General features: G+C 39.5%; 1 protein-coding gene across 1 annotated transcript in view; it reads left to right on the top strand.

Moving 5' to 3' along the window:
* Window positions 1-849: 849 nt before the first annotated feature.
* Window positions 850-15,111, top strand: part of dgkq.L (diacylglycerol kinase theta L homeolog) — a 107,405-nt gene continuing 93,143 nt past the window's right edge. The window contains exon 1 of the mRNA XM_018256662.2: window positions 850-1,848. Within this exon, the coding sequence (XP_018112151.1) occupies window positions 1,533-1,848 (316 nt within the window). The 5' untranslated portion in view covers window positions 850-1,532. The remainder of the gene's footprint in view (window positions 1,849-15,111) is intronic.

Here is a 15,111-nt window from a genome sequence, read left to right as displayed (position 1 = left end):
AAATAGACCAAAATAATGCTTTAGCTTAAACCCGTATGCATAATGGTCATATTGATACACATGTATCAGGTGAACTGCTCCCATTATGGATGTTTGTGACTGTTTTGTCCAGCATGTGTGCATCCAAACAATAATAGTGCCATAATATTTTATTACATAGTGAGAAAGTAAGTCAGGGAGTGTCAGTGCGTTAAAGTTTAAAGGCTGAGTAATTCCAGTGAGGCAATGGGATATTTTTCCACTATCCCTACAGACGTGCCAAATCAGACTTAAGTTGGCCATAGATGTTAAGATTTTTAAAAGATCCGATCGCCATCGTGAGACCATGATTATCTCGATGTCCATCAACTGAATAGACCATTTCAGGCGATATTGGCAGGAAAACAAAGGGTAGCTGCCTGCTTGGCCCTACAAACATAGATAGATTGCACTGGGACCGATCAATTTTCTGACAGATGTCGGCTGAAAAATCGTAAGATGTACGATCGTTCGAATCCCACTAACCTCATGATAATTTCGAAGGATTGGTCGGACTTCGCTAAAAACGGTCGTTCAGCAAGAAAAATCTTTGCATCTATGGGGACCTTAACTTAAATGTTCAGTTCTAAAGACTATCACTAAATCTCATGATTTCTAGGTAAATGATGGTGACCATGGACTGCAGGACAGGACTTTCAGCCTGGTGTAATCAGCATTTGAAGCAGCCTGGTTTCAGGTATTGATTACAATTGTTTGTTTTGATTCCTGGCAACTGGCTGCTAATTCAGCAATGAAAGACCAAATTGGTGCCCAATATCTGCCTATGTAGAAGCACATTCAGGAGTAATACAGTAGATAATGTGAGGGAAAAGCAGCAAATAAGTGACTGAGGTAAAGCTTGGATGGTTACTGGGTCTGTACATTAGTCACACTCATTTGTGTCAGTTCTGAAAGAGAAGAGTCAGTGAATGGACGAAGAAAGTGTTGGTGTGGTGTTTGAATGAGAGCAGGCAGAGACAGAGCTGGGAGTCAGTGACTGTCAAAGTGAGAGGAAACTTGGAGATGTTATGAGACACTCATGGACAACAGAGACAGCCTGAGCATGTGTGTGTGAAAGGGAAGTAGCGAGAGTGGAGTAGAGAGAGTGAAAGGGAAGAGACTGTCAGTGAAAGAGAGTGTCAGTACTATCCGCCCCCTGCCCCTGCACACTGACGGGATGGGCGGACTCTCCAGTCACAGCTCAGCTGGGTCAGCCCTGAGCACAGTCTCGCCTTGCGCTCTCTCTTGAGTCTCAGAGCTCCGTGGCTGCCGCCGGTGAGGAAGGAGATGCCTTCCCCATATCATTATTCTCTTTCTCTCCCCGTCCATCCGACCGCCGTGGGAACCCCGTAGGGATTTGGAACCTGTAGCGTCTGGCAGACATAACATTGTTTGGCGAAATCTCCTTCTTCTTGCACGTTTCCTCTTCAGCCTGGACTTTCTTTTTCCTGATTTAAGAAAAAAAAAAGCAGTCAACCTTGGGCCCTCCCCTGCTCTCTGTGCAAGAGGGAACGATGGCTGCAGACGGAGCTAGATCTCGGTTTGGCAATCTCGGCTATCGCGGAGGGGGAGGCAGCAGTAACAGCAGCCCATCTTCCAGCCCCAAGCTCGGAAGGGGAAAGAACAGGACCCCGCCGCAACAGCATAAGCGAACGGCATCCCCCCACTTCGGCTCCCCGTCCTCCTCTTCACCAGGAGCCAAACACCAGCAGCTCAAACAGGCGCCCCTGTCCCCAGCTCACAGCTTCAGGAAAGTCACCCTCACCAAGCCCACCTTCTGTCACCACTGCACGGATTTTATATGGGGGCTCGCCGGCTTCCAGTGTGAAGGTAAAGGGAAAAAAACCCATGGTGTCAGTGTGGCTGTCTGGCTACTGCCTGTGTTTGGCTTTCCACTTGGCTGCTTACACCCACTCTAATGAGAAAACCTTTGGTTTGTGTATTGAAAATGCAGTGCCAATCAGGGATATCCCACCCTGTCAGCTGAGCTGCTGCTCTTGTTAAACTACAATTCTCACAATTCATGGCTGCACATTTAGCCTGGACACTGTGAAGGAACTCTGGGGTAGGAAGCATAGCAGGGCAAAATGGCAATGCTAACACTATGCTCAATCTGCAGCCATTCAGGTGTTATTAAGGTTCTACCACTGACAGCAGAGAGGCCTTATTTCTAACAGGCGCCCTGTGACGGGGTAGATGTAGGGAATAGTACAACAGGTTGGGCTTCCCTCACTGTGGGCTGTTTACTGCTGCCTCCATTCTGCTGACAACATCCCTGTTGCTCAAGGCAACAGCCATTCATTCTAGAGAGTGCGTTTGGCCTTTCTCTATTTGTCATGGAAAGCCAGATTTAATAGTGTGGGAAAGCATCTAAATAAAATGCAACGAAGGTGACATTGTCCGTTATACGCATAGAATTAGTTCTAATTATCCAAAGCTGACAGTGCAGTGACAACAGAAGTGACTTGTCCTTAACCCCCACTCATGATATAGACAGAGGGATGTTTAAAATACAGCTGAGGCTTGGCAGCAATGTCATTAGAGAGCAACAGGTATGGGACCTATTATCCAGAATGCTCGGGACCTGGGGTTTTCCCGGATAACGGATCTTTCCGTAATTTGGATCTCCATATCTTAAGTCTACTAGAAAATCATGGAAACACGAAATAAAACCAATAGGCTGGTTTTGCTTCCAATAAAGATTCATTATATCTTAGTTTGGATCAAGTACAAGGTACTGTTTTCTTATTACACTAAAAAGGGAAATCATTTCAAAAAATTTGGATTATAATGGAGTCTATGGGAGACAGCTATTCTGTAATGATTTCTGGATAACGGGTTTCCCGATAACAGATCCCACACCTGTACAGGTTTAGGATCTATTATCTTCAATGTTGGGGGTTTTTTTTTTCTGATCAGGGATTTTTCTGTAAATGAATCTTCATTTCTTAAGTAGCTAAAAATGATTTCAACATTAAATAAACCCAGTAGGATTGGTTTGCCGGAAATATGGATTCACGAAGCGTAGTTACCATCAAGTCCAAGGTACTGTTTTATTATTACAAAGAAGAAAAAAAAAGGAAATCATTTATTGACAATTATTTTGTTATAAGGGGAGATGGCATTCTGTTAATTTGGAGCTTTCTGTATAACTGGATATTTCTGGATAAGGGATCAAATACCTTGTATAGTGTGCCTTTTTTTTTGTTTGTTTTGTTTCATTATTAGAAGGTGGAAATGTCTAGCAGTTTATGTTGGCTAGATGCATATGTGTTTTAATAACTAGCTGTATATGTTGCCTAGATGCATATGTGATTTAATAAGGTTACAGATGCATCTGGCTTAATTAATGACAGAATGTCACTGTAGCGCTTGAGCCCTATTAAAGATAAATAGATATTATTGCTCCAGCCATGCTGGAAAAGGGCTAATGTAGGTGAGAATTGGGGTTATAATCAAGGCCAAAGGCTTTTGAATAAGGCAGAGCTGAGCTTCAAAACAGGCCCTGGCATTTCATGTATAGAAAGTCCCCTACCCTACCTTGTCAATATAAAGCACCAGCCTGTGGCAATTTACAACAGTTCCTGATGTTTGCCAGTGTACCAGATTGAATATAATTGGATTAAGATATTGTGCAAATTGAAGCCCTCTGGGTATAATGTGTGGTCCATGTGCAGATGACCACAGAATTTGGCAAGAGACATAACGAGCAAACTTGTGGTATCCCGTTGGTCGGGTGTAATAGAAAAATATTTATTTACATTATGGTATGGTACAAAGGCTTATACAATGTTGGCCTTCTGTTGGGCTTGATCATAGGCTAGTGCAATGCCTGAAGCATTCTTTTTTATATTATGCCTGACTACATGGGATTTCATGAGTGCCAGCTCAACTTGTTTTCATAATATCCAGATGCCAGTCTAGGCATGCTATGACATCACTGTAGGCTTCCCAGAATACTAATTGCTCACCCAGCATCCATCAAGAAATACATTTCAATAGAAAATCTTTACAAAAAGGGTGTCATGGCAGTTCCCCTATGTCTTGTATGGTTAATAAATACTGAATTTATCAACATGGACATGTAATACAGGTATGGAATACGTTATCTGGAAGCCTGTTATCCAAAAAGCTCTGAATTACGAAATGGTCTCCCATAGACCCCATTTTATCCAAATAATGTTAGGTTTTTAAAATGATTTCTTTTTTCTCTGTAATCATAAAATTGTACCTTGCACTTGATCCCAACTAAGATATAATTAATTCTTATTGGAAATAAAACCAAAAACGATTTATTTAATGTTTACATGATTTTCTAGTAGATTAAAGTTATGAAGATCCAAATTATGAAAATATCCATTATCCGGAAAATCACAGGTCCCAAGCATTCTGGATAATGGATCCTATACCTGTACTATAAAGCATCAACTTAACCATTTAAAACCCATGCTGTAGAGTCTCTGGAATTCAACCTATGTTATAATTTTTAGCATGTGAATTTAAATTTCCCTGTCTAAAATTACAGGATATACTATAAAGAATAAAAAATAAGTGTTTGCACAGTAACTAGTATAAGGCATTTCCTACAACTGCCTTTAGACTTTTAACTTATCTACTTGAGCATCTCTGCTGCAATAAGCTCTCCTGGTTCTCTCCGCTTAGGATTTGTTTACTCTGTGATCAATGGCAGTAAAACAATGTAGTAAAACATATGGTGTTAAATCTGTTGTATCTCTGATTTTCTTATCTGTTTGACACACTTCTCGATGAGTTTTGAATTGCTTGTTTTATTGACTTTTTTTCCCCAACCAATTATTATACTTGTTCAACGACAAGTAAATGAGATGCAAAATGAGGTGTCGTATAGCTTTGAGCGATTTAGGTCTGGTTTAACTAACTTTTTAGTGCTTTAGTTTTGTTGGATGCCTGTATTGAGATTTGTATTTTTTTATTCCAGCCTTTGTTCATGATTGATAGCAGAAGAAAACAAAACATCAGAATAATTAAAGTTTCAATCAGCCCCAGTAGGCATTGCTTTTAATTGTATATGTATATTGTAGATTTTAGTATCACTATAGCCTTGGATATTATGTCTGTCCAAGAAATCATCCAAGCCACTCTTTAACAGAATCAGCCATCACAACATCACCCAGCAGTGCAGCCCACAACCTCACTGTCCTATCTATGAAGAAGCCCCCAACACAATGCCATTAAAGTGGTTATTTATAAAAGGTCGAGTTTTAGAGGTCTGAGGTTTTTTTATATCTTGAATTAACTCACAACTCTAATGTTTTCTAATTTTAAGAAAAAACTTGAATGTAAAAAAAACTCAAATCAGTGAATTTGAAGTTAAAAACCCATAAACTTGAATTAATTGCGTTTCTGGTTGGAAAAAAAACCCAAATTGTTCAAATTAAGCGAAACCCGCCAAAAGAAACCCAAACATCATGCAGGCTTTTAAAATCTTCAACTGGTTCAAGAGACCCCTGCCATTGACTCCTACATGACACTGACAGGTTTTAGCTGGAGTATTTTCTGATTCAAGCTATTTCCAGCTTCGGGGTATAAAACATATCGGAAAATTTGTTTTGTTTTTTAAACCTACAAAATGGACACTAATGGACCAAGCATCACATTGTATTGTTATTTAAAACAAGAAAACACACTCCCTATTTCAGCTGTCTACTTTGTATTATTTTTGTAATATCTGACTTGTAAACCTGTGGCTGGGTGTGGGTCCTCATGTGTAGTACACACAGTTGGCTCTTATTTGTTTTTCTGTTTTGCAGTCGGACCTAATGTTGCAAACTGCACAAGTGCCTTAGTCTGTTAGACAAATTTCAAAGTGATAGATACATTTCTTCAAAAAGCCTTTACTTTTATGTGTGAAGTAGGAGTCTTTAAAAGGTATGTAGAAAAGGGGAGTCTTAATAACTGCCGAAAAGTTTGCTCCATCAGTGCAACAAGTCAGATGTTTGTTTTTAAAGGGGAACGATTGCTATTACAAGAGCATCCAATAAACTGTAGTAGATGTTTATAATCTATTTCATAACCGGACCTATACTTTGTACCTTAATTAGCCACATGGATTTGATGAGATATAAGAAAACAACCAAACTCAAGCATTTTCATAGCAATGAAAACACGTTTTGGTGGGTTGAAAAGGAGATTTCTAGTCGCATAATTTCCTCTATTTGTTTTACAAAACTAGCAATGGCTTCATTTCTGTTACCTTCTCTTTAAAAATGTTAGCTATTATAAGTAGGCATTACAAAAAATATACGTAAACAACCACATATAAATGTATTTTGTTTAGTGATATATTTCACTTTTAATGCAATGATTAATTAAGCATGGGATTAGAGAAACATTGATTATATGCTTAAAAGAAGACATTTTCTTATTACTTTTTTGTAAAGACTAATCAAACTGAATAGAAATTAAAGGGGTGGTTTACCTTTGAGAAAACTTTTAGTGTGATGAAAAGAATGATATTCTGAGACAATTTGCAGTTATTTTCGAGTTATTTAGCTTTTTATTCAGTAGCTCTCCATTTTGCAATTTCAGCAATCTGGTCGCTAAGGTCCAAATTACCCGGCAACCATTCAGATAAGAGACTGTAAAATGAATAGGATATGGCCTGAATAGAGAGATAAGTAATAAAAAGTAGCAACAACAATAAATGTGTAGTCTTACAGCACATTTGTTTTCTTTTTTTAGATGGGGTCAATGACCACCATGTGAAAGCTGGAAAGAGTCAGAAGAATTAAAAAAACTATATAAAAAAAAAAAAATTAAAACTTATTGAAAAGTTACTTAGATTTGGCCATTCCATAACATACTAAAAGTTAACGTAAAGGTGAATAACCCCTTGAAAGTATAGAATACACTTTACGTTTTCCTTTAGATTGCTACCTTCTGGTGCAGTCATTAGGAATTTGGTTTTGTATACAATTCTGGTACATTGCCTTGTGTTTTTATTTCAAGGCTTTGTTACCTTTTTCTTGTATTTGCAATACAATGCATCAGTTGTGAAGATTGTTGATTTTTTCCAATATTGATTCCAGTAATTTATGCAGGTGCCAGGCACCTTTAACCCTTTAAATGCCACAGATCGTAGAATCTACGTTCTGTGGCAAAGGTACTTGAAATGCCACAGAACGTAGATTCTACGTTCTGCAGCACTTCCGGGTTCAGAAGCGGAGGAGCGGCTGTTAGAGCCGCTCGCTCCGTTCCTGCTCGATCCCCTGCCCCTAGGCAACGAGCAGAGCAGGGGATCGAGTGGCCCCTGGGGCGCGATCGCCCAGGGGCCCAAAAACAGCAGCAGGCACGTGTTACTTACGTGTCCTGCTGCTGCAGCCTGCACCGGATCGACGATCTCCGCCCCCACAGCACACAGACAGGAACCACGAGGCAGATGTCTTCCAGGGAGTCTTCCTGATCGCCTGCAACAGTCTCCAGCGATTTTTTCAGGTTAGTGCAACAATTACACACACAAACACACCAACACACACTTATTACAGTAATACACACTTAGATTCACACTTACACACACTTACACATACATTTTTGGGGATTGGGGGGGTCACTTACACTCACTGCACTTACACACATGTGCACACGCACACACGCGCACATAACGTAATTTACCATTTGTACACACGCACACGCACATACATGGCATTGTGGCTTTTTTTTTTTTTTCTTATCGCATCGTCTCTTTTTTTGGCTGAAAAAAATGTTTTATTGCCATTACGAATAGCGTATTCGCTAACCGTACTGTGCAATATCTTTTTTATGTTATTTCGGTGATTATATTGCAATTTTGGGTATTTTGGTGCATTTTTAGCCATTTTATTGAATTTTTAGCCATTTTATTGCATTTTCAGCTCTGCGTATGTTGTGTTCACTTGTTTCTAGCCGTATAACCTGTTTGGCCCAGCTAAAATATTCAAACTGTGATTCTGACGGCCGATAACACTAGTCTGGAAAAAAAACATTGATTTTTGTGGTTTTATTGGATTTTTTTGCATTTCACTCTTTACTGCCTTATTTTGTTTTGCCTTGTAAATTTTATCTACTTTATATCCATTTGGGGGTCTCTGTGCGCCACATAGTTTGGTATATCTATGCATATTGGGCATCAAAGTGTTCAGTAGACCCCTGGCGTTCATATTTAGGATGTTTTATGCTGATACGTTACGAAATGTGGGGCATATAATGGGGTAAAATTTAAGCTTTGTGACGATTTTCAGAAATTTGATAAAAACCGTTATGTTCAGCATTGCTTTGCAGTTTGGCAGTTTGCAGTAGAAACACTTATTTACCCATATTGGATTCGTCAGAATGTGTACTTTCTGAAAATATATGGTTTTCTGGGGTCTCTGTACTGTTAGGGGGGTCTAATGTCGCATAATACACACACCAGGTGCTCATATTGCAGCAGCCAGCGCGTCAGCCGTGAAAATGTATATACACTATTGTCATTTGGGGGTCTCTGTACACCACATAGTTTGGTATATCTATGCATACTGGGCATCAAAGTGTTCAGTAGACCCCTGGCGTTCATATTTAGGATGTTTTATGCTGATACGTTAAGAAATGTGGGGCATATAATGGGGTAAAATTCAAGCTTTGTGACGATTTTCAGAAATTTGATAAAAACCGTTATGTTCAGCATTGCTTTGCAGTTTGGCAGTTTGCAGTAGAAACACTTATTTACCCATATTGGATTCTTCAGAATGTGTACTTTCTGAAAATATCTGGTTTTCTGGGGTCTCTGTACTGTTAGGGGGGTCTAATGTCGCATAATACACACACCAGGTGCTCATATTGCAGCAGCCAGCGCGTCAGCCGTGAAAATGTATATACACTATTGTCATTTGGGGGTCTCTGTGCGCCACATAGTTTGGTATATCTATGCATATTGGGCATCAAAGTGTTCAGTAGACCCCTGGCGTTCATATTTAGGATGTTTTATGCTGATACGTTACGAAATGTGGGGCATATAATGGGGTAAAATTCAAGCTTTGTGACGATTTTCAGAAATTTGATAAAAACCGTTATGTTCAGCATTGCTTTGCAGTTTGGCAGTTTGCAGTAGAAACACTTATTTACCCATATTGGATTCGTCAGAATGTGTACTTTCTGAAAATATCTGGTTTTCTGGGGTCTCTGTACTGTTAGGGGGGTCTAATGTCGCATAATACACACACCAGGTGCTCATATTGCAGCAGCCAGCGCGTCAGCCGTGAAAATGTATATACACTATTGTCATTTGGGGGTCTCTGTACACCACATAGTTTGGTATATCTATGCATACTGGGCATCAAAGTGTTCAGTAGACCCCTGGCGTTCATATTTAGGATGTTTTATGCTGATACGTTAAGAAATGTGGGGCATATAATGGGGTAAAATTCAAGCTTTGTGACGATTTTCAGAAATTTGATAAAAACCGTTATGTTCAGCATTGCTTTGCAGTTTGGCAGTTTGCAGTAGAAACACTTATTTACCCATATTGGATTCTTCAGAATGTGTACTTTCTGAAAATATCTGGTTTTCTGGGGTCTCTGTACTGTTAGGGGGGTCTAATGTCGCATAATACACACACCAGGTGCTCATATTGCAGCAGCCAGCGCGTCAGCCGTGAAAATGTATATACACTATTGTCATTTGGGGGTCTCTGTGCGCCACATAGTTTGGTATATCTATGCATATTGGGCATCAAAGTGTTCAGTAGACCCCTGGCGTTCATATTTAGGATGTTTTATGCTGATACGTTACGAAATGTGGGGCATATAATGGGGTAAAATTCAAGCTTTGTGACGATTTTCAGAAATTTGATAAAAACCGTTATTTTCAGCATTGCTTTGCAGTTTGGCAGTTTGCAGTAGAAACACTTATTTACCCATATTGGATTCGTCAGAATGTGTACTTTCTGAAAATATATGGTTTTCTGGGGTCTCTGTACTGTTAGGGGGGTCTAATGTCGCATAATACACACACCAGGTGCTCATATTGCAGCAGCCAGCGTCAGCCGTGAAAATGTATATACACTATTGTCATTTGGGGGTCTCTGTACACCACATAGTTTGGTATATCTATGCATACTGGGCATCAAAGTGTTCAGTAGACCCCTGGCGTTCATATTTAGGATGTTTTATGCTGATACGTTACGAAATGTGTGGCATATAATGGGGTAGAATTCAAGCTTTGTGACGATTTTCAGAAATTTGATAAAAACCGTTATGTTCAGCATTGCTTTGCAGTTTGGCAGTTTGCAGTAGAAACACTTATTTACCCATATTGGATTCGTCAGAATGTGTACTTTCTGAAAATATATGGTTTTCTGGGGTCTCTGTACTGTTAGGGGGGTCTAATGTCGCATAATACACACTCCAGGTGCTCATATTGCAGCAGCCAGAGCGTCAGCCGTGAAAATGTATATACACTATTGTCATTTGGGGGTCTCTGTGCGCCACATAGTTTGGTATATCTATGCATATTGGGCATCAAAGTGTTCAGTAGACCCCTGGCGTTCATATTTAGGATGTTTTATGCTGATAAGTTATGAAATGTGGGGCATATAATGGGGTAAAATTCAAGCTTTGTGACGATTTTCAGAAATTTGATAAAAACCGTTATGTTCAGCATTGCTTTGCTGTTTGCCAGTTTGCAGTAGAAACACTTATTTACCCATATTGGATTCGTCAGAATGTGTACTTTCTGAAAATATATGGTTTTCTGGGGTCTCTGTACTGTTAGGGGGGTCTAATGTCGCATAATACGCACACCAGGTGCTCATATTGCAGCAGCCAGCGCGTCAGCCATGAAAATGTATATACACTATTGTCATTTGGGGGTCTCTGTGCGCCACATAGTTTGGTATATCTATGCATACTGGGCATCAAAGTGTTCAGTAGACCCCTGGCGTTCATATTTAGGATGTTTTATGCTGATACGTTACGAAATGTGTGGCATATAATGGGGTAGAATTCAAGCTTTGTGACGATTTTCAGAAATTTGATAAAAACCGTTATGTTCAGCATTGCTTTGCAGTTTGGCAGTTTGCAGTAGAAACACTTATTTACCCATATTGGATTCGTCAGAATGTGTACTTTCTGAAAATATATGGTTTTCTGGGGTCTCTGTACTGTTAGGGGGGTCTAATGTCGCATAATACACACTCCAGGTGCTCATATTGCAACAGCCAGAGCGTCAGCCGTGAAAATGTCTATACATATTGTCATTTGGGGGTCTCTGTGCGCCACATAGTTTGGTATATCTATGCACATTGGGCATCAAACTGTTTAGTAGACCCATATGTTTATATTTAGGATGCTTTATGCTGGTAATGATACATGGACAATACGATGCTGGAAAGTTGAAGCTTTGAGGCAATTTCCAGATATTTCACCAAAACCGCCAAATTTGGCAAAGCCTTGCGACTCAGTAGTTTGGAGCAGAAAGGCATGGGTACCCATTTTAGATTCTGTAGAATGTGTACTTTCCAAAAATATATGGGGTTGGGGGGTAAACATCTATTTCTGTGTTTTTACCCCACAAAAATGCAGTGAATGTGTTAATTTTTCATTAGCTGAAGTTACCCACCGGACAATTTGTATGTGCTAACTTCATTTTGGGGCCTCTAAATGCCATATACTTTGGTAAACTTATGAACGATGGCCACCAAATGTTCTGAGGAACCCTGGCAATCATATTTAGGGTGCTTTTTCTTAGTACGTAATGACACATGGGTGATATGGTGCTGGGAAGTTGAAGCTTTGAGGCAATTTTCAGATATTTCACCAAAACCGACAACTTTGGGAAAGCCTTGCGACTCAGTAGTTTGGAGCAATAAGGCATGGGTACCCATTTTAGATTCGGTAGAATGTGTACTTTCCAAAAATGTATGGGTTTGGGGGGTAAACATATATTTCTGTGTTTTTACCCCACAAAAATGCAGTCAATGTGTTGATTTTTCATTAGCTGAAGTTACCCACGGGACTGTTTGTATGCGCTAACTTCATTTTGGGGCCTCTAAATGCCAGATACTTTGGTAAACCTATGAACAATGGCCACCAAACTGTTCGGAGTAACCCTGGCAATCATATTTAGGGTGCTTTTTCTTAGTACGTAATGACACATGGGTGATATGGTGCTGGGAAGTTGAAGCTTTGAGGCAATTTTCAGATATTTCACCAAAACCGACAACTTTGGGAAAGCCTTGCGACTCAGTAGTTTGGAGCAATAAGGCATGGGTACCCATTTTAGATTCGGTAGAATGTGTACTTTCCAAAAATGTATGGGTTTGGGGGGTAAACATATATTTCTGTGTTTTTACCCCACAAAAATGCAGTCAATGTGTTGATTTTTCATTAGCTGAAGTTACCCACGGGACTGTTTGTATGCGCTAACTTCATTTTGGGGCCTCTAAATGCCAGATACTTTGGTAAACCTATGAACAATGGCCACCAAACTGTTCGGAGGAACCCTGGCAATCATATTTAGGGTGCTTTTTCTTAGTACGTAATGACACATGGGTGATATGGTGCTGGGAAGTTGAAGCTTTGAGGCAATTTTCAGATATTTCACCAAAACCGACAACTTTGGGAAAGCCTTGCGACTCAGTAGTTTGGAGCAGAAAGGCATGGGTACCCATTTTAGATTCAGTAGAATGTGTACTTTCCAAAAATATATGGGTTTGGGGGGTAAACATATATTTCTGTGTTTTTACCCCACAAAAATGCAGTCAATGTGTTGATTTTTCATTAGCTGAAGTTACCCACGGGACTGTTTGTATGCGCTAACTTCATTTTGGGGCCTCTAAATGCCAGATACTTTGGTAAACCTATGAACAATGGCCACCAAACTGTTCGGAGTAACCCTGGCAATCATATTTAGGGTGCTTTTTCTTAGTACGTAATGACACATGGGTGATATGGTGCTGGGAAGTTGAAGCTTTGAGGCAATTTTCAGATATTTCACCAAAACCGACAACTTTGGGAAAGCCTTGCGACTCAGTAGTTTGGAGCAATAAGGCATGGGTACCCATTTTAGATTCGGTAGAATGTGTACTTTCCAAAAATGTATGGGTTTGGGGGGTAAACATATATTTCTGTGTTTTTACCCCACAAAAATGCAGTCAATGTGTTGATTTTTCATTAGCTGAAGTTACCCACGGGACTGTTTGTATGCGCTAACTTCATTTTGGGGACTCTAAATGCCAGATACTTTGGTAAACTTATGAACAATGGCCACCAAAATGTTCAGAGGAACCCTGGCAATCATATTTAGGGTGCTTTTTCTTAGTACGTAATGACACATGGGTGATATGGTGCTGGGAAGTTGAAGCTTTGAGGCAATTTTCAGATATTTCACCAAAACCGACAACTTTGGGAAAGCCTTGCGACTCAGTAGTTTGGAGCAGAAAGGCATGGGTACCCATTTTAGATTCGGTAGAATGTGTACTTTCCAAAAATATATGGGTTTTGGGGGGTAAACATATATTTCTGTGTTTTTACCCCACAAAAATGCAGTCAATGTGTTGATCTTTCATTAGCTGAAGTTACCCACGGGACTGTTTGTATGCGCTAACTTCATTTTGGGGCCTCTAAATGCCAGATACTTTGGTAAACTTATGAACAATGACCACCAAAATGTTCAGAGGAACCCTGGCAATCATATTTAGGGTGCTTTTTCTTAGTACGTAATGATACATGGGTGATATGGTGCTGGGAAGTTGAAGGTTTGAGGAAATTTTCAGATATTTCACCAAAACCGACAAATTTGGGAAAGCCTTGCGACTCAGTAGTTTGGAGCAGAAAGGCATGGGTACCCATTTTAGATTCAGTAGAATGTGTACTTTCCAAAAATATATGGGTTTGGGGGGTAAACATATAATTCTGTGTTTTTACCCCACAAAAAATGCAGTCAATGTGTTGATTTCTCAGTAGCTGAAGTAAAGTCCTGAACAATTTGGATGTGCTAACTACATATTGGTGTCTCTAAATGCCAGATACTTTGGTAAACCTATGCATAATGGGTATCAAATTGTTCAGTGGACCCCTGGCAATCATATTTCAGGTGCTTTTTCTTGGTACCTAATATAGTTTGGGATATGCGGAGCAGCAAAATAAAACCTTTGAAATGATTTTTCAGAATTTTGAATTTTTTGTTGAAAAACCGCTATGTTCAGACAAGCTTTTATGTTTGGTAGTTGTGAGTAGAGAGACATAGTTACCCATTTTGTAATCGGCAGAATGTGTACTTTTCAAAAATGTATGGTTTTCTGGGGTAAACCTACGGTTTCAGGATTTTTTGCCTTGGAATCTAAAGCATGCCGTTTTCTGCCTTAGTGCTTTCAAAATTTGGTAATAGACTGCCGGGAGTTTTTGCTGTACAGAAATCCTAAATCTCCCTAAAACTATACATATCTGGTATTGGCACGTTCGAGAGACATAAGGCTTTCCAAATCAGTTGGATTTTCATCCGTAAAATGAAATATTTTTCTGGTATAAATTGATATACGATGAAAAATGGTAATTTTTCATTTTTTTTTGGTATTTAGCACTATAAATTTTTTTGCACAGGTGTAAATACATGAAAACTCAGGCAGATTTAGAAAGCTCAGTTTCTACCGAAAAAAACAATGTATAGTTTTCCTAGGTAAACTATAGGTTTCCCCTCAGAAAATGCCCCTAAAGTGAGAGAGCACAAAATGTTTCAAAAACGGCTGGCATTTCGCGTAACCAAAATGTGAAATTCTGCTGGCACTTAAAAGGTTAAGATAAGATAACTTTTAGCATGTTGTAGAATGGCCTATACTATTTCTAGCCACTTTTCAATTGGCCTTTATTTTTTATATGCTTCAATTCTGGGATTATTTGCCACCTTTGACTCTTTCCATCTTTTAAATGGGGGTCACTGACCCCACCAGCTGGAGAACTACAGGTATTGCTCTGTGAAGCTACCTTTTTGATACTTACCTTTCTATTCAGGCCCTTTTTCATCTTTCAAGTCAAGTCGATATATTGTCATTTTTTTCTGCATGAAAAGAATGAAAAAGAAAAGATTGTCTCTCATTCAATCCAC

The sequence above is a fragment of the Xenopus laevis genome, chromosome 1L (genome assembly GCF_017654675.1).
Source record: "Xenopus laevis strain J_2021 chromosome 1L, Xenopus_laevis_v10.1, whole genome shotgun sequence".
Lineage (NCBI taxonomy): Eukaryota > Metazoa > Chordata > Amphibia > Anura > Pipidae > Xenopus > Xenopus laevis.
This window is presented reverse-complemented; position numbering and strand designations above follow the sequence as displayed.